Source organism: Amphibalanus amphitrite, unplaced genomic scaffold (genome assembly GCF_019059575.1).
Source record: "Amphibalanus amphitrite isolate SeventyFive unplaced genomic scaffold, NRLGWU_Aamphi_draft 000536F_arrow, whole genome shotgun sequence".
Taxonomy (NCBI): domain Eukaryota; kingdom Metazoa; phylum Arthropoda; class Thecostraca; order Balanomorpha; family Balanidae; genus Amphibalanus; species Amphibalanus amphitrite.
Genome location: NW_024882030.1, coordinates 257929 through 276031, shown reverse-complemented (window position 1 = coordinate 276031; position 18103 = coordinate 257929). Strand labels below are relative to the sequence as shown.

The 18103-nt window shown below is 52.3% G+C and overlaps 1 protein-coding gene and 1 long non-coding RNA gene across 5 annotated transcripts in view; one reads left to right on the top strand and one right to left on the bottom strand.

The window, feature by feature from the left end:
- LOC122393459 overlaps positions 1–17794 on the top strand; it is a 29631-nt gene extending 11837 nt beyond the window's left edge. For 3 of the 4 annotated variants that reach the window (XM_043389477.1, XM_043389479.1, XM_043389478.1), the window contains exons 3-10: positions 9744–10161; positions 11607–11833; positions 12129–12326; positions 12447–12704; positions 13370–13513; positions 14684–14894; positions 16564–16706; positions 16993–17794. In XM_043389477.1, the coding sequence (XP_043245412.1) occupies positions 9746–10161; positions 11607–11833; positions 12129–12326; positions 12447–12704; positions 13370–13513; positions 14684–14894; positions 16564–16706; positions 16993–17060 (1665 nt within the window). In that variant the 5' untranslated portion in view covers positions 9744–9745 and the 3' untranslated portion in view covers positions 17061–17794. Of the gene's footprint in view, positions 1–3473; positions 3597–9743; positions 10162–11606; positions 11834–12128; positions 12327–12446; positions 12705–13369; positions 13514–14683; positions 14895–16563; positions 16707–16992 lie in introns of those variants that run through there. The other variant, XM_043389476.1, reaches the window with a different exon arrangement.
- LOC122393471 lies at positions 9–3364 on the bottom strand. Its single transcript, XR_006258699.1, has 2 exons — positions 3101–3364; positions 9–1443 (listed from the first exon to the last, which is right to left on the bottom strand). It is a non-coding gene; the product is annotated as an uncharacterized LOC122393471 (long non-coding RNA).
- Positions 17795–18103: the final 309 nt, after the last annotated feature.

Sequence of the window (18103 nt, the reverse complement as noted above, 5' to 3'; positions counted from 1 at the left end):
GTGGCACATAATTTTAGGGATATATTAATATTCAGATAAATAACGTCAGTCTCGGCGCACTCAATGGTGCGCTCTCGGCGCACTCAATGGTGCGCAGCTCAATGAAACGAACAACACGTTTGCGGTATCTCTCCTAGCTGGTGAAGGGAACGACAGTGTCATGGGATTCGTGGAGTCCACGACGGCGAGCAACATTCATTAAGAGGGCAGCGTCTGCGGCAATTGGCCACGGTTCACAGGTCCGTTCTCGGTTGGTGGCAGACGCCAACGACCCGGGCACAGCTGAATACCAGCCGGCCGCCGTCGCCCGTCAGTCCTGCAGGCAGCGTCACTGGCGGCCGGCACATCGAGCGAGGACCGAGGGACGGCTACAGCACACAAAATACGCGGCGGACACTCCCCGGGCGGCGTGGCGCGGCAGGCCACTGCCGCCGCCCCTCTCCACACACGTATAGATACATAAACACACACTCGGCGCTCGCCAGTCGTGTCGCGCCGAGTTCACAGTTTGATCACAGCAGGACAGGACGTGGTGAGCGCGCGGGTCCCGGACGGCCGGCCGCCGGGCCGCAATCAGCCACCGGCACACCGTTCTGCAAGGCCGGCAGCGTCGCGAAAAACACCGCCGGGTCGCGGGCCGCCCCATCATACACTTTGCTGAGACAGACGAAGATCTCAGCACACTTGAACCGGCAACAGAACGTGTTGCCGCACAGCAGCCGCGACGGCGGCGGCGGCCGGGGGCGGCGCGCGCCGCGCATGGATGGCTGCTCTCGTCGATGAAGCCGAAGTGAACGTTCACTGATTTTACTCTTTTAATTCCGAACTGGCAGTGTTCACAGTTTACAAGATCACAGGCTCGTGCTGAAGTGGCGTGGCGCGCGCCGCCCCACAGTCTGGCAGTGAGCCTGAGAATCTGCATCTGAGCGGCGGCCTGCTGACTGGAGGACACCTCACACTCAGCCTGTTTCTCGAGTCGCCGCAGCACCTGCGCGCCTGTTCGACCAGCCGCGCGCGCCCCTGCTCGAGGCGCAGGTCAGCCGCGCGTCTCCCGCTCTCCTGCTCCAGCTCGGCGCGCGCGCAGGTCCTCCAGGGTGTGGTGTGCTCAGCCTCGGCGGGGCGGCCAGCTCCGAGTTGCGATGCGCCAGTTGCTATTCGGTGGCTGACAGCCCGGCGACTAGGCCTGTTCTCCGACTAGGCCGCCTGGGATCGACTTTTACGGATGGAACGCCACGATTCTACGATCCTTGTCCAGCTTCTGCAGCAGCAGAGCGAGTCACTGGCAGCGCTGTTGCTGCCAGACGACGGCCGTCGGCGCCCGGCGCGTCGCGCAGCGGCACATGCGCCGCGGCGATCGAGCACGGCGCGCCGTGTCAGCTGATAGCTGCTGAGCGCCGCTAACCCCGGCGCAGCAGCTGACGGAGCGCCGCGCCACACGGCAACCTGACGGGACGCGCGGGCGGGTCAGGGGGAGTGGTACCCGACAGGGTCAGCCACATCACAGCCACACCTACCTCACCCCACACTGACAAAGTGCCACCACGCCAGTAAAATGTTTCACCTCAGAATAGCATGAACCTAGAAATAAAACAGGATTGCATAGCTCCTGTATAGAATAGTCAGAGAAATATAGCATAGACACAAATTATTGGACCGTAGGCAAGATTTTGCTGAGGGAGGGGCCACAGGTCGGGGCCTAGTGTCGTACCCCCTTCAAAAGGAAAACTCCTCGGATTTGGCCCACTATTTTTGGGGGTGTGGTGCAGCTGTTTTAATTTAATTTGTTTTAATTTTAATTAATTTTTATTTTATTTTATTTTATTTTATTTTTCACCTTCAGGGGGAGACCATGACACCCGTGGGACATGAACACCCCCTTGGCTGCATCCCTGCACTGAATGAAGAAGCAAATTGAAGAAGCGGCTTTGACCATAGGCGCAAAAATGACATGACATGGCATGACATAACAGTCAACAGACTACATTTTTATGGAGCAGGCTACGTTTTTTATGCAGTATGTTATATAGTGAACATTGCATGTTTTATATAGGCAATTTACTCTTCATGAACCCATTTTGTTACGCACTTATCTACTTCTCAAGTTTCAATTGATGGGCCAATGCTCGTGTATATAATTGTCAGTATTCAAATATGATGCTGAGACATTCATTCATTTCATTCATTCAGTGTATTTTGGTAACCACGAACAAAAAATATCGGCGAAAATAATCGCGGATCGGCGCGAAAGCAAAATGCTTAAATCAAAGCGCCTTTCCCACAAAACATAAGCACAAAAAACACACAAAAAAGGAAATATTAACACGAAAATTAAGTGCAAAGTAAAACCACCTGGCCACAGGTCACGACGGCCCCGCCAGCAGCCCGCCGAGCAGCCCTCCGGACATAGTCACCAGGTGTCCGGGCCCCGGGCAGCAGCAATCGGGTACGATGTTGTGTAGTGTGTGTGTGTGTGTGTGTGTGTGTTATTGCTGTGTGTGTGTGTTGAACATGTGTGTGTGTTGACATGTTCAATCTCTGACAAACTCCTTGTATACAAAAAAAAATATAGTAGTATGCAAAACTCATAACTTACTGATCACTTTCTGTCAACACCCTGCAAGCAGCATTGCGAGTTTCCTCATGCAGTGACAGAGACCTCTGTCATGTGCTTACTGCATGGTGTGTTTTGTTGGCTTTAAAGAAATTTCAACAGCTAAGAAGGAAAAACAAAACATTTCTTTTGAGACCTGCATGATAGCAAGCTAAGATGAAATGAGTAAAAGCATACCAAAGATCCTAATCAATAGGTTCGGAATGGAATAGCTTGTGAGGTGTTATGTATTACGCTGGTTGCAAGGTTTGTAGGTTGTAGGCATCTGGCATGGAGGCTTTAGGTTAGTATTACAAACATTTTAGGAAAGTAGGTAAGGTTAGGTCAGGAAAGATTGTTTGTTATTTTCATCCAGATTTCAGACTTGTTCACTTTGTATCTAAAATTGACACAAACATGTTAAAAGTAATGGTGAAAATATGCTCCTTTCCTATGTGAATTGTGGTGTTAGTATTTGAATTTTATGTGCAGGAAGTCCAACAAACTTACATTGACTAGGCATCAGTAAGGTATCATATTGCCAACTACAAAATGCCAAATCAGAGACACTTTTGTTATTGTATGAGCCGCGTCATATTTGAAAGCAAATATATTTGCTGCCAAATTTTCCCCCTCATTGGCATGAAGTAAATCCTTCATGACGTCACAGATCCGATCTAAATGACGTCACGATTAAATATAAAAGTCGAAATATCTTAAAAAGTATAGTATGAAAATGCGTAATAACTTGCAGAATTCGTCACAATACCCTGAGTAACATTTCCGAATCCTAAACGGGACTTTTTTGAAGGTGGGATAGTCCCTTTAACCCCCCACTTTTTTCGCCGCGCTTAAAAAAACGGCCGCGTCGCAGAAGCGCCAAATTCTGGTTGCATGTAGGAATTCCATTGAAGTTCATTGCGATGAAATTTCAAACAAATTGGTGGGGAAAATTAAGATTGAGGTTTTAGTGACGTCATGACTCCTGAGTTTCCGACCAACAACGGTATGTGTTAAAAAGTCAAACTCACAGAATAGCCTGTGGTGCTGTGGGGCTGTTCACCACATATCAGTGACTGTATTTTACGGTAATCAGAAATGGAGAATATCAACCTGGTGCGTGTTCCAAAAATTCAATCAGTTCGATCCAAACGGCCCCAAGTAAAAGAATTAATCAAAAGAGCGGGTTGTTATATTTAAATTACCAAAACGAAGTCAAAAACCAAAACAGCGAATCAGACAATGGAGCGACGAAGAGACGAGAATGAAATCCAAGTTTGCCAAATATGCCCTGCCTAATCTAAGTTATAAATCCCGGACAGAACGGGCCAAATCGCGGAGCCAGACGTGACGCGTCTGCTCGGGCCAAGAGCTCGGCCAGAAGTCCCTGGGAGCGCGCGGCCCGACGCAGCGGGCCGGGCCCAGACATGCGCAGAAGCACTCGGACACCACGTGGCTGCCGATCGGAGCGCGGATTGGTCACTGGCCGACGCACTGCGGCAGCGCAGGCCGCAGCCACGCGGTCGCATCGTGATGGGACAAAGTTCACGAACAGACACGTCCTGGGCCGCCCCCCCAGCGCCGGGGCGGGGTAGCGACGTCACAAGTCGGCGCGCGAATCGGTCTGCGCCGGGAACTCCCGTGCCGGCCGGCGACACACGTGGTTACCACAGTACTCACCGCCTCAGCGCGGAGCGCATACACGATAAGCCAAAACAATCACTTTTCACATCACTCGGTGCGCGACGCGATCGACACTTCACTGCGCGACGCAATAATCACTACACGGTACGGCGCAACGCAATTGTCACTGCACGGTCCTGCGCGACGCAAGAATCACTACACCGCGCGACGCAGTTATCACTTCACTGTCGGCACCACGCGATCAGGATCGTCCTCGAACGCACGTACCTACGCGGGCGCACTTAAAAGTATCTGAAGTCCGGTTGCGGCCGGAACTGCACGCGGCGGCCGCTGCGGGTGTGCACCGGCGCAGCCGCGGACGGCTTGTCGTCCTCGGCCGGCGATGCGGAAGACGTCACTCCAGGTCTTGAAGTCCTCTTGCTGGACGGTCTTGTAGTCGTCGGCGTCTGTGTCGGCTCGTCGGGCGCCCCAGTGGCGAGGGGCCCGAGCGAGGTCGACGGTGACGGCCGCTGCTCCGGAGCCGTAGGCTCGGTACTGCTCGGACCAAGCGTGTCCTCAGGTGGCGGCATGTGTGCCGGTTTGAGTCTGTCAACGCTTACAGTGTCGTGGGCGCCAGTCGGCAGCTCCAACGTGAACACTTTAGGGCTGCGTCTGATGACTCGCATGGGGCCGCGGTACGGGGACTCCAGAGAGTGCCGCACGCGGTCAACGCGTACCCACACGTGTGTGCATGTCATGAGATCGGGTGGCACGTGCGTCGGTGGTGTGCGGGCGTGGTTCGAGCCCTGTGAGAGTGTGACGAAATCGATTTCTGACATACGCTTTGCCAGTTCTTGGACGTACTTTGTCCCGACAGGGACCTTTTCGACGGCGCAGCGGGGAAACAGCACCTGCGCGCCTGTGACGGCAGTGAATGCCGAAAAACCCGACTCTGCTGGCATAGCTCTTATACCTAGCATAACTACTGGTAGCGCGCGCAGCCACTCTTGCCGGCGCGCCCTGATCGCGGCTTTGAGCGTTCGGTGGACCCGTTCCACCATTCCATTGCACGTCGGATGATAAGCAGTGGTTCGGAGGCGATGGAAACCTATCATTGAAGACAAGTGTGAAAACAGTTCTGATTCGAATTGGGAACCGCGGTCCGTGACTACATGCAGTGGCACTCCGAACCGGGACACCCAAGTGTCGAGGAAAGCAGAGGCTACACTTTCCGCGGTGATCGAGACCAACGGCACGGCCTCGACCCAACGCGTGGCGCGATCGATGCATGTCAACAAATAACGAAATGGTGCGGTGAAGGGGTGCCCGTGAGGTACTGACGGGGGCAGCGGCCCGACTATGTCTATATGTACAGTTTCGAACCGCTGTGAGGGCACATCGAATCGACCGGGCGGAGAACGAGTGTGCCTGTGTACCTTGGCTTCCTGGCATGCTTCACACTCCTTCACCCATCGAGCAATGTCGCGGCGCATGTCACGCCAGAAATAGCGTGAGCTGATGAGGCGGGTGGTGCCTTTCTTACCCGGGTGTGACAGGCCGTGGAAACGATCAAACACGGCGCGCCTGCATGCCTCTGGTACGTACGGGCGTGGATGTGGTCCAGAGTTTTCACACAGGACTGTGATGTCGCCAGACAGTGTTACTGGCTCCAATCGGGAGGTGTCCTGCGGGTTTGAGCGCGATCCTGGACCTGACTCGGAATCCTGGTGCTCTGAATCGGCACTGTCGGCGTCTCTCTCCTTTTCCTGTTTCTGAGCCACCGCGATATAATGGAGGTCACATGCATCGAGGGACACTGCATTTACCGGGCGACTGAGGCAGTCCGCCACCACGTTGTCACTGCCACGAATGTACGAGACCTCCGTGATGTATTCCGTGACGACACACCAGTGGCGCTGTTGGCGGTCAGACTTAGCCGTGTGCGGGCTGTGAAAAGCGCGCACGAGTGGCTTGTGGTCCGTTCGCAGGGTAACGTGGCGGCCTTCGATCATGTCACGAAAGTGGAGTGTGGCCAGATAAGCCGCGAGTAGCTCTCTGTCATACGCGGCGTACTTCTGTTGGGCCTGACTGAGCTTCCGTGAGAAGAATCCAATGGGAACGGGTACTCCGTCCACAATCTGATGGAGCGCGGCACCCACCGCGACTTGTGATGCGTCAGTAACGAGCTCGTACTGCTCGCAGTGTGGCACTGGGTGTGGAAGAGTGCAGGCGCCGGCCAGCGCCGCTTTACTGTCACTGAACGCCTGAGTCTGTTCCTCTGTCCACGCCAGTTCTTTGCTTTTTGGGTTGAGTCGAATCAGTTCGGTCAGTTGGAACGTGACATCGGCGAATCGCGGAATCATACGCCGGTAGAAGCCGATAAGTCCCAGATAGCGACGCAGTGACTCTGAGTCATGCGGTAGAGGGAGGTCCAGAATCTCCTTCACTCTGGCCTTGGGAGGTGTGACACCTGTGCTGGTGACGTCATGACCGAGGAAAACGAGCGACCTTTTCATGAACTCGCATTTCTCCAGTGAGATGCGAAGCTTGTGCTCAGCCAGCTTGCTGAACACGAGGCGCAGATCTTTCTCGTGCTGCTCCTGGTTCTCGGAAAATACCAGAATATCGTCGAGATAGACGAATACGCACGGCACGTCTCGGAAGATGCCGTCCATGACCCTCTGGAATGTGGCACCTGCGTTGCGAAGCCCCATTGGAATGAAGGTGTATTCGTACAAGCCGAAGGGCGTGGTGACGGCCGTCTTCTCTGAGTCAGCGGGGTTCATAGGCACCTGGTGATATGCACGGAGCAGATCGATTTTGCTGAACCACTGAGCGTTGTGGAGCTTGGTTGAGAGGCTCTGAATGTGCGGCAGTGGGTAGCGGTCCGGTTTGGTTACGGCGTTGAGCGCGCGGTAATCACCGGTGACACGCCACTCACCAGGGGTACTCTTCGGAACCATGTGGATGGGTGAGGCCCACGGGGACCTAGACGGACGAATCACTCCTGTTTTGAGCAGCACATCGAGTGCTTGCTTTGCTGCGGTTAGTTTGTCGGGCGGCAGCTTGCGTGGGCTGGCGAACGTGGGTGGAGCGCTGCCGGTGTCGATGAAGTGAGTGGTTTTGATTGGCGAGTCTGTGTAGTCCGGCTGGTTAGGGCTGAGAACAGCGGGGTGATCCTCGAGGATGGGCCGCACTGCCTCAGGCACCTGAGCGAGATCGTTTATCACCAGATGAACAGACTGCCCGGTCGTCGGTACACCGGGAGCAGAGAGCAGAGTGGTGGAGTCGCGGAGAACTTGTGAACCACAATCGACAACCAACGAGTTGTGAGCGAGAAAATCGTTACCGAGTAGCGGCTCTGTCACTTCAGCCACTACAAATGTCCATGTGTAACTGCGTCGGAGTGTGGGGAGGACAATATCGAGAGTGGCCTCGCCATGCACGCGCAGTGGCTGCCCGCTGGTAGTCGTGATCGAGACGGCGGACGGGTGAATTAGAGTTCCATTCACATAGGAGGGTGGAACCAGGGATACACCAGCGCCAGTATCCACGATGAATTTCAGGGGCTGATCATTCACCTTGGCTGTGACCCTAAGGAGCGGCAGGCCGAGGGCTGCGTTTACGGCCTGCTCCTCTCGTTTCCCGACTCTGAGACTGCACGGGAGGGAGATGCAGCTCGTGAGGACGGCTGCATGGTCAGATCAGCAGCTTTGTCGGGCCAGTGACACCATGGCTTGCAAGTGCGTGCTCGGCTGCCGAAAAACAGGTGAGCACGGCATACTTTCGGCTTCTGGTCAGGATGGAACGGCGTGAGACCGAGAGATGCCCTTGAATCACGAGCATCACGAGCAGGGGAGTGTGTGGCGGCTCGGCTCTGCGGCTGAGTGGCCCTGTGGTACCTTGGGTGCTGCTGAGCCACAAGGAACGCCTGTGAGTCAGACTGTGGGTCCTGATCCTGACAGTGAACCATGTTAGCAGCTGAGTTTTGCACAAGAGGCATCAGTTCGTCCGCGAGTTTGCCCAACTGCGACAATGAGAGCTCGCGCTGAGAAGCCAGGGCCGTAGCAATGCCTGTAGGTAGCGACTGGATAAATTTGTGCCGAACGAGATCGTCTCCGACACCAACCTTGTCGGCTACCTCTCTGAGCTCGCTTAGAAAGAGTGAGGGGCGGCCCGTCAGACGCGTTTTGCTGATCAGTTTCTCAAACATCTCTGGCTTTGTCTTTTCGTACATGTCAGTGACGGCTGTCTGTAGCTCAGAGAAATTTTTGTTGCTCAAGACAGCACGCGGAATGTGCGAGATGGTTTCCGGAGGCAGGGCAGAGAGAACGTGGTAGAATTTGGTCTGCGAGTTGGTGATTTTGGCAATGTTAAATTGGGCGTCCATAATAGCAAACCAGCCGTCAACCGCGGTGTCCATAAAAACCGGCGGCTTGATCGAGACATGATGGACCGGCTCAGCATGAGCGGGTTCCATCGTGCCCTCGTTCGTCATGATCGTTAAAAGTATAGCCGGTGTTTGCAATGCACTGAACAATTAAAATTTAAAACACCGAGTGCAAAATCCGAAAGAGCCAATGGAACGCCGAAATAAAATCACCGAGAAGATAAATGCCTAACTAATCACACGGCGGAGAGATGGCACAGAAACCATCATGGAAAAGTGGCGCAGAAGCCACTGTGGAGCGACGGAATAGCAATCCATGTGGGGGAATAAAATGAAATAATTGATTCGGGAATGAGCGGAGGCGACAACCCGGAAGTATGGAAAAAATCGAACAAGAATCACGTCGGGGGTCACCAATATGTGGTGCTGTGGGGCTGTTCACCACATATCAGTGACTGGATTTTACGGTAATCAGAAATGGAGAATATCAACCTGGTGCGTGTTCCAAAAATTCAATCAGTTCGATCCAAACGGCCCCAAGTAAAAGAATTAATCAAAAGAGCGGGTTGTTATATTTAAATTACCAAAACGAAGTCAAAAACCAAAACAGCGAATCAGACAATGGAGCGACGAAGAGACGAGAATGAAATCCAAGTTTGCCAAATATGCCCTGCCTAATCTAAGTTATAAATCCCGGACAGAACGGGCCAAATCGCGGAGCCAGACGTGACGCGTCTGCTCGGGCCAAGAGCTCGGCCAGAAGTCCCTGGGAGCGCGCGGCCCGACGCAGCGGGCCGGGCCCAGACATGCGCAGAAGCACTCGGACACCACGTGGCTGCCGATCGGAGCGCGGATTGGTCACTGGCCGACGCACTGCGGCAGCGCAGGCCGCAGCCACGCGGTCGCATCGTGATGGGACAAAGTTCACGAACAGACACGTCCTGGGCCGCCCCCCCAGCGCCGGGGCGGGGTAGCGACGTCACAAGTCGGCGCGCGAATCGGTCTGCGCCGGGAACTCCCGTGCCGGCCGGCGACACACGTGGTTACCACAAGCCTTAGACACATGTCGTTAAGGCCATTAGACTGTTTCAAGGTGAAACCGTTCTCTCAGTCTTATATACCGTACGTTCTCTGTTTTAGATATGGAGCCCAGGCAGCTCCAAGAGGAGGTTATCCAGATGAAAGAACAGATGGCACTTCTGAAGGAGGAAATGACACATCGCCATCAAGAGGACATTGTCCGTTTGGATGGGGAACTGACCACTCTGAAGAAAAACTGCGACCACCTGAGTGAACAAGTGGTCGGACTGGAGGGAGAAGTGGCCACACTGAAGGGAAACAACGCCACACTGAAGGGAGACAGCGCCGCACTGAAGAGAGACAACGCCACACTGCAGGGAGACAACGCCACACTGCGTCAGGAGGTGGTCCATCTACGTGAAGAGGTGGTCCGCCTGCGGCAGGCTGTGCTCGAGGAGCGCACCACTCGCCAGGTCGTCGTGGAGGAGCTGCGGCAGGAGGTCCGCCGGCGAGCGGCGCCATCCGACCGTTCGCAGAGGTGAGACTGAGAGGCAGCAGGGGTGGCAGTGGCACTGGGGGTTAGTCGTTGGGATGACGTTAGGGGGTTGTGTTAGTCGGTTTTGACTGCAAGGGATTGTGAATAGTTTGTAAGAGTCAAACTGGTTGTGTACGAGTAGACAGTTTGTAAGAGTCAACCCGGATATGTAGAGAGCTCGTTTGTAAGAGTCAACCCAGTTGTGTAGACAGTTTGTCTGTAGATATTGACCCGGTTTTATGGACAGTTTGTCTACATATCCCGGCAGTTGCTGGGGTATTTCGCCACCCACCGTTTGCTGGGGGGGGGGGGGGGCGTTAAACGCCCCCAGCCGATAACTCGAGAACCAATAGGCGCAGCGAAACGCACGAGGCGGCAAACGAAAGAGCGCGACGAGACGCTTCAGATGAGTACTTTAAAGTTGACTTTTGAGGTCACAGGTCGGGTCAAGGTCAGGTCAAACACCTGAAATCGGCCTTTCAGTAGCATGGACTTCAGGACTTTGCAATGGGCGCTTCTCGTCATAAACTCTGTCAAAATGGTGCACAATCCATCGTATAAGGCCTACAAGAGTGTCAGCTCCATGTAGGGGTCAGTCAAGCATAGGTCAGGGTCAAGGTCAGGTCAACCGGGTAGGCACATATCCCCGAAAATCAAAACTGATATTCGCAGCCCGTGACACATGTTTTAGGGGTAATTTGGGGCGTAGAACACGATGGTGACATTCATTTTATCATATGTGTACGTGTTTGGCTAAAAAAGCTTAATTTAAGAAATGCATGTATCATAGTCGTGAAGTAGTCACGAGAAATTGTCAAGATTCAGTTCAAGATTTTGGAAAATGCGGAACGATAATCAATAATGGAAGATAGCCATTTGATTGTTCATGGTATTGGCAGTCTAATGGCGTTTACGGCATGTCTGTATGTCTATTCTGTGATTTTATATGATTTATTGAACATACGCCGTTTTTGGTCGAAAATTCAAAAATCATGACGTCACTAAAACCTCGATATCTCAAAAATTTTCCGACCGATTTTTTTGAAACTTTGTCACAATAAACTTCAATCAATTCCCTACAGGTACCCAAAATTTGGCGCGCCTGCGGCGCGCCGTTTTTATGCTATGGCCCGGCGAAAAAAGTGGGGGCGTTTAACGCCCCCCCCCCCAGCAACTCGCGGGATATAAGACCCAAACCGGTTGTCTAGACACTAGACAGTTTGTAAGAGACAACTTGGTTTTGTAGACAACTTGTCTGTGAGTGACTGTGAGGCAGCAGGCTGCTGGATGGGACAGGGATTGGGGGGAGGGGACACTAGATGGGCTTTCACAGATCGATGGTACGGTACTGTCTTGGAAGTGGAGACTTCTGGAAATTATTGTCTTATGATCGACCTGAGAGCTCTGATGACGTCACACCACGTCACACTGACGTCATCTCAACACAGTGACGGCGAGGAGGTGGCTTCACCGAAGGGCGACACTTGTGACAAGTGTGGCGCCATCAGCACATGTGACGTCATAACCCAAGCTGAGGAGGAGGCGGGACTGGCGGGCGGCGACGTGCGAGAGGCTGCACCGCGATGGGCTTCTGCCATTTGCCTCTTGGACCACGAGCTGTTGAAGATGGTGCTGAGCAAGATGGGCTGCTGGGAGATGTTCCGCGCCAGGCGGGGTGAGTGCCCTGGCGACTGGCGAGGTCATGTATCGTGTTTCACAATAACATACAATCGATGTGGTGTTTCTTCTTAGCCAGCGGAGTGGTCGGCTTTGGGACAATCTGATCAGAAGTCTGCACGTGGATGGAGGGTTTCTAGAGAAGCGAAAGGTCACCAAAAACCACAACGTGGTTATTAGCTATCACCTACTTGTTTTGGTAGTGTTGCAAACGCTCCCTGTATGCGAGTTTTCATTCCGAAGCTCGCCGCTGGCATGTCATCTGCTCCTTTTTGTTCCGTCGGTGCCGACAGTCTGCCGTCGGTGGCGGTCCGCCGTCGACGATATCGTCGGCGACTGTCGGCGGGAGCTAACCGATCAGAAAACCCGCGGTGGAAAAGTCCCTGCGCCGGCCACGAGCCTACAGCTCGCATTGAAGGTGCAGGACCAGCCGAAGATGACCGAACTGCAGGCGCCGACCGCTGAGACGGACACCGACCTCCGACTGGTCGGTGAGTACCGTGTGAAACGCGCTACACACGACCTGGTACGCTTTGTCCCGCTGCAACTGTCATTGCTTGTCCATATGATGAGCAATCAGTTCTTCACTGACTGGTGTTGCTTTATTCCAGCGGCCACCTGCCACGCCCTGCAGAAGGTTAACCTGCGCGGCTTCAAGCTGAGAGTCTCTGCCCTGCGTCGGCTGGCTCGTGCCAACGCCTCCAGTCTGCGTGAGCTAACGCTGCCAGCCGGCATCAGCGACTGGCAGCTGGAGGCGCTGCTGGAGCCGCTGAAGGCTCTGGAGCGTCTCGATGTGAGCCCACCCGTGGACAGCTCCGGCAAGTGGCTGCGGCTGCTGCCCAAGTCGCTGAAGAGACTGGACATCACTGGTGAGAAGGGTTAACGGGCGATGTTGGAACGCGTTAGTTACTATCGTACGTCACGCTAGCTCAGATAAGAAATCGCCGCGCTGGTCCGTACTGTAGGTCAGCCATATTCACCTGAACTGCATCACTGTCACAAAACGGCAGTGCTTTTACCAGCATCTGATCCTTGTTTTGTCGAGACGCGTCGAATGATGAACGATAGTTTGACCAGTAAAATATCAGTTTCATGAATTGGTCCGAGATCGGCTTCATAGCTGGCGGTCAACTTACATACTTGTGATTCCGTATTGTTGAGCGCAACATTTTCAAGGTTCAAGGAGCTAGCATAGATCCATTGTTTGCTTATCTATCAAAATTCAATAGTTTTCGTCGTCGAATCGTCGAATATCGTCGTCGATCTTATACGACCTCATAAGTAAAATTTAGGATCACTTGCGTCATCACTTGTGTCACTTGTGATCACTTGTGTCAACAATTCAGTTTTCGATAGGAACCGATAAAACTACGTTTGAAAGTGTCAAAATGGCTTTCTATAGAGAAATGGCGGATAAACATCCTCTCAATTTTCTGCAAATATAAAAAATAGATGCGCTTGTTTTATGAAAACCCCCTCCTCTCCCCCTCCCGTCACGGCGCGGGTTTACGGCTGATTGTATCACTCTCCACAGGATCCGGGATGACTGAAACGCCGGTGTATCACCCCCGATGGCCGACGTCTGGACTGGATGTCGGTATCAAACAAGGCACGGACACACTCCTGGAGCAGCTGGCTGTCCTGGCGACCCGCACAGTCACAGGACTGGCAATAATTGGTGAGCAGTAATATAAGGAAAGCATCAGTGCTAAGATATCCTAATCATGGCATATGAGAGGGAGTGTATTTCCTTCACACACATAGTTACCATGGCTCTGCTTACAATTGCTCATGTAACAATAGCTATACCTATTTAGCCTAACACTGGCCACCGACGCAGGAGATAGATTTCCAGACCGACGTGCGGCTTCTACATTACCTACCTAAAATTATTATGTCTACTTTTGTTGGACAGCTTATGCATTTTAACCCTCGCCCGTATAGGGGGGGGGGTCGAACGGACCCCCCCCCCATGGTTTTTCGCGAATAACTCGCGTAAAAAGCGGCTGATCGCGACGAAACTTTCAGTACCCTCGCGTTCATCAATTTAACACCTATCCTGAAAATTTCATGACCCTGACCCAAATGACCTTTGACCTGTGACCTACTTTTCGAGACCATGTTTGGCTGGAATCGCGATTCGGCGTATGTCGGCTCGCTTTAGCCGCGCGTTTGCAGTCTTTTCGTGGTTTCAAGCGTTCAAACATGTGATATGATGTTGCTCCCATGCATTAGGGTGGGTGTCAAGGTCACCTGAAGGTCAGGTCAGGTCATTGACCTTTGATGACCTCGGTTCACTTTTTCGAGTTTTACATGTTTCTAGGCCAGTTTTTGGAGCAGAATTCGAATTCAGCAACCATATGAACATTTACGAAGTAGTTTTGGTGCCTTCGTAACATGTTACGAAGCTGTCAGAGGCGGTTGCCACCTACTACGAATATACCCTTACCGGTTGACCTGACCTGACCTGACCCGACCTGGCTTAAATACATGAAGACATCATCTGTGATCAAAACTAACATGATATTCGTGATCAGCACCCCGAAAAACCCCACAGCAGCCACACTTTACGACGTTCTAACGGGTCCCGATTTTCCCGCCTTTGGGGTCATTGACCTGACCTGCAAGGTCAACCAATGACTTAGGACCTTAAAATTGGGTACCACCGGCTTCCTCTCGTCACGGGCAACACGCTCGTTTTTTTCCGCGAAGCTCTAGCTCGATCAGGGGCGAAACGGCAAGGGGGGTCCAACGGACCCCCCCCCCCCCTTATACGTTCGCGGCTGGAAAAACACCAATACGGGCGAGGGTTAAGACCGACATGTGTGTCTTTTTTTATGTTTTACAGAGTCACTGTCCGTGACAACGGAGGCGACAGGACGCCTCCTGGCTGCCCTCACCAGCTTGAAGGACGTCGGTGTCGGATCCGGCGTCATTTGCGGCACTGTGCTGTCCGCCCTCCACGGCTGCTCCCAGCTGGATACACTGGATCTTCAAGACACCCGGTCCCTCACGGACATCCCTGCCCTGACCCAGTCAGAGGTGGCAGCGGTCTGCAGGTCAGTCGGCAAGACGGTGACGGCGGATTTTATGTGTATCTGGATAGACCGCAATAAACCCAGAAAATGGATATTTGATAGAGGTTTACATAGTAATCCGGGCACGGGGACACTGGAAATGGAAACAAACTCGTTACAGAAGAATAGGCATCCAAAGACAGGCTTATTTATTCAGGCGATTGTGTAGATGCGATGCAAACAGACAGACAGACGGACAAACGGATGGGCAGCTACGTTATCTGGACTAGACTGGTATTAATATGCATATGGACATAATATTGGGTGGTATAACCCGCGCCCCGTAGGACTACCGGCGGACCCTACCACCCGTAGGGGGGGGGGGCCGTTTCGCCCCCCCCCTAAGATCTTGGAAAGTTACCGGCCGATTTTCAAAATTCAAACGGCGTTTGATAGCCCTACCCGGGAACTACCTTGTGACCAAATTTCATTGAATTAGGTCAAACCGATGACGTCACAGCTCAGGTCAAAGGTCAGGTTTTCACCGTTCACAGGCAATTCAAGAAATGTGCTGTGAAATCGAGTAAATTGGTAATTTATTGAAAACCATCGATGGTATATTGTTCGTCAAACACATACTTTGCTATCTGAGGTCACTGATACCAGGTCAGGTCACAGCGAGGTCAGGTCACCGGGGGTCACAATATGAATGTGTCGTGTGATACATGTTTTATGGTCCATTTTACATGACAAATGCGATTATGTGGGTTAGGCAGCCTTTGGGGCCAGCCTAGGTCACGTTTTGGTGAAGGTCAGGTCAAGGTCAGGTCAAATTAGGTCAAATTTCAAAGTTGATATTTTTGCATAAAATGGGTATCCATTCGATGCAGCTTGTCACGGGGAGTCGTCTAATGGTGGTCTTTGTTTTGCTCTACGAGTTCTAGAATTGCCAAAAATTGAGTTTGAAAATTTGACGTCATCATTTTTGAACAGTTTTTTCGCTATAACTTGGCCAAAAAACGAGGTATCGATCTGAAATTTGGTATGTAGATAGAAGACGGTAGGTACTATCACATATATTCCGTTTTTTTCGAAACTCAAAAAACTTTTTGGATTTTTTGGCTAATATATCCAAAAAAATGTTTTTTTTATTTCTGGGGATCAAAACTCAAAAATTTCAAAAATCCGAGATAGCAGTTTTGTAGCCCTGTCAATTCTACACCTTTTATGTCTTGACCATTTTTCTGTATCTTCAAAGCTGTAGGCCTGACAGGTCTTCTCGCGAAGGTCTTTTTTCGGTCGAATTTGACAGAACATGACGTCACTGTGACATCATTTGTGGCCAACCTATCACAGCCTCTGGAAAAATTTTTGGTCACAATGTGTAAAATTGATGCCCGGAAGGGTCCTGAAAGTTTGGTGGCGATATCTCCAGCCGTTTAGGAGATATCGACCGAAAAGGACAGGGGGGGGGGCCGTTTCGGCCCCTTCCCCCCTACGGGGCGCGGGATAAGGCTCTAAGAGAATCGTGTGAAACGTGCGTAGCAAATTACAGGACAAGACTGGGAGAGATAGCCGGAGGCACATGTTCTGTTATGAATGGCATTAGACCTGCATGGTGTCTCCGTGTTGAGTCGCCCGCTGCGCTGGTGCCACTGTGTGACTGTGTCCCGTATACTGACATGTTGGGTTTTGTTATGATCTGTTACAGGATGGCAGTGACATGCAGGAAACTGAAGAACCTGTACCTAACCTCCTCACTCGAAAACCGCCAGGCCGTCCTGACTGCCCTGCACGAGACAGACCTAGGATGTAACAGTGGCCAGGCCCGTACCATCAATTTCAATGTCTCCAGTAAGTGACGGCGTCTCTGACCACCCACACCAGCCGACACGGCGCCACCGGCCTCTCGGACACGCACACTGACGCACGTGACGTCATCAGTACTGACGCACATTTGGTTACGTGTATCTCCGTAAGTGACGTCACAGTATCAGTATCAGCCCTCGTGACGTCATTAGTCATGGATACACACATTGCCATTGTGTTTTTTCTGTATCGTAAGTTACGTCATCAGTTTGAGTTGCCCGATGTGACATCACTAGCAAACAGTGTGTAATCTAACGTGCTCTGTTTCCAGAGTCTTTTTTGGACAAGCGTACTGAGTCTGAGCCTCACAATGACAGCTTTGATGACTTCTTCGAGTAGCCTCCCGGTGCCCCGTCCGCTTCGGTGCCGGCGGCAGTGTCGGAACTCGACAACAGATGGCAGCACCGTGTTCCGTCGGCAGCGCTGTGCTGTACACAATGCACGTCTAGACCTTCATATCCAGAAGTGCTTCGAGCCGCCCTGTCCCATCGGCTCAGGTCCGTGGGTACTTTACCGCCGTGCCAGGCTGGTTTGGGTTGAGTGGCCACCTAAATGCTTGATCATTTGAGCACAGATTGCTACGTTTGTTGACACTGTTTTGATAGACTGTAGTTATATTCAGTATCCGAGATTTATCACGCTCCAGGCCACTGTCCAGCCGTCGGTAAACCGTTGTCACCGTGCCGGAGGTACCGCCGTGGTGACGTCACGTGTGTTGTGACGTGACGTCACGCTGGCTCACACCGCTGTGCTGTTGTGTTGTAGTTTCAGTCAGACCAGAGAGTGGTTGTAGCTAGCTGTGAGGGTGTCCGGTCCAGGCGATATCAGACCTCGCCCGTCACTGTGTCGGACCGTCGGTGGTCCGGTCGGCTGTGGTTGGTTTGGACCGGATATGTCCGGTTCGGTGTCGCTCATGGGATATCACGGGCTGATGGCGATTGAAATACATGATTAGAAAGTAGATTAGCTCAGTAAGGTTCTACAATAGACCGTGTTTAAACCTCTTGTCAGTGTATGAGAGGCTTAGGACGAGGTGTTGAATACACAACTTTTACAGAAATGGCACTCGCAAACGTGTTTTGATCATTTATGAAAGCTTTTGCTTAACCCTATTCCTGGCGGGCTCCGCCGGGACAAGAAACTGGCGGGCGGGGGGGGGGGCCGATTCGGCCGCCCTTCAGATCTCAAAAATTACACATCGTAGCGACAAACGGTAAACGGCATCGGATACGCACGGTAAAGATCTACAATTTTTACTAAGGTCATTTTCAGGTCAGGTCAAAGATGACGTCACAGGGGTCGAAAAAGTCAAAATGGCGGCGCTAGATATGGAGAGAGTTTTTCTCGAATAACTTTCGAATTAGTCAAGATAGGAACAAACT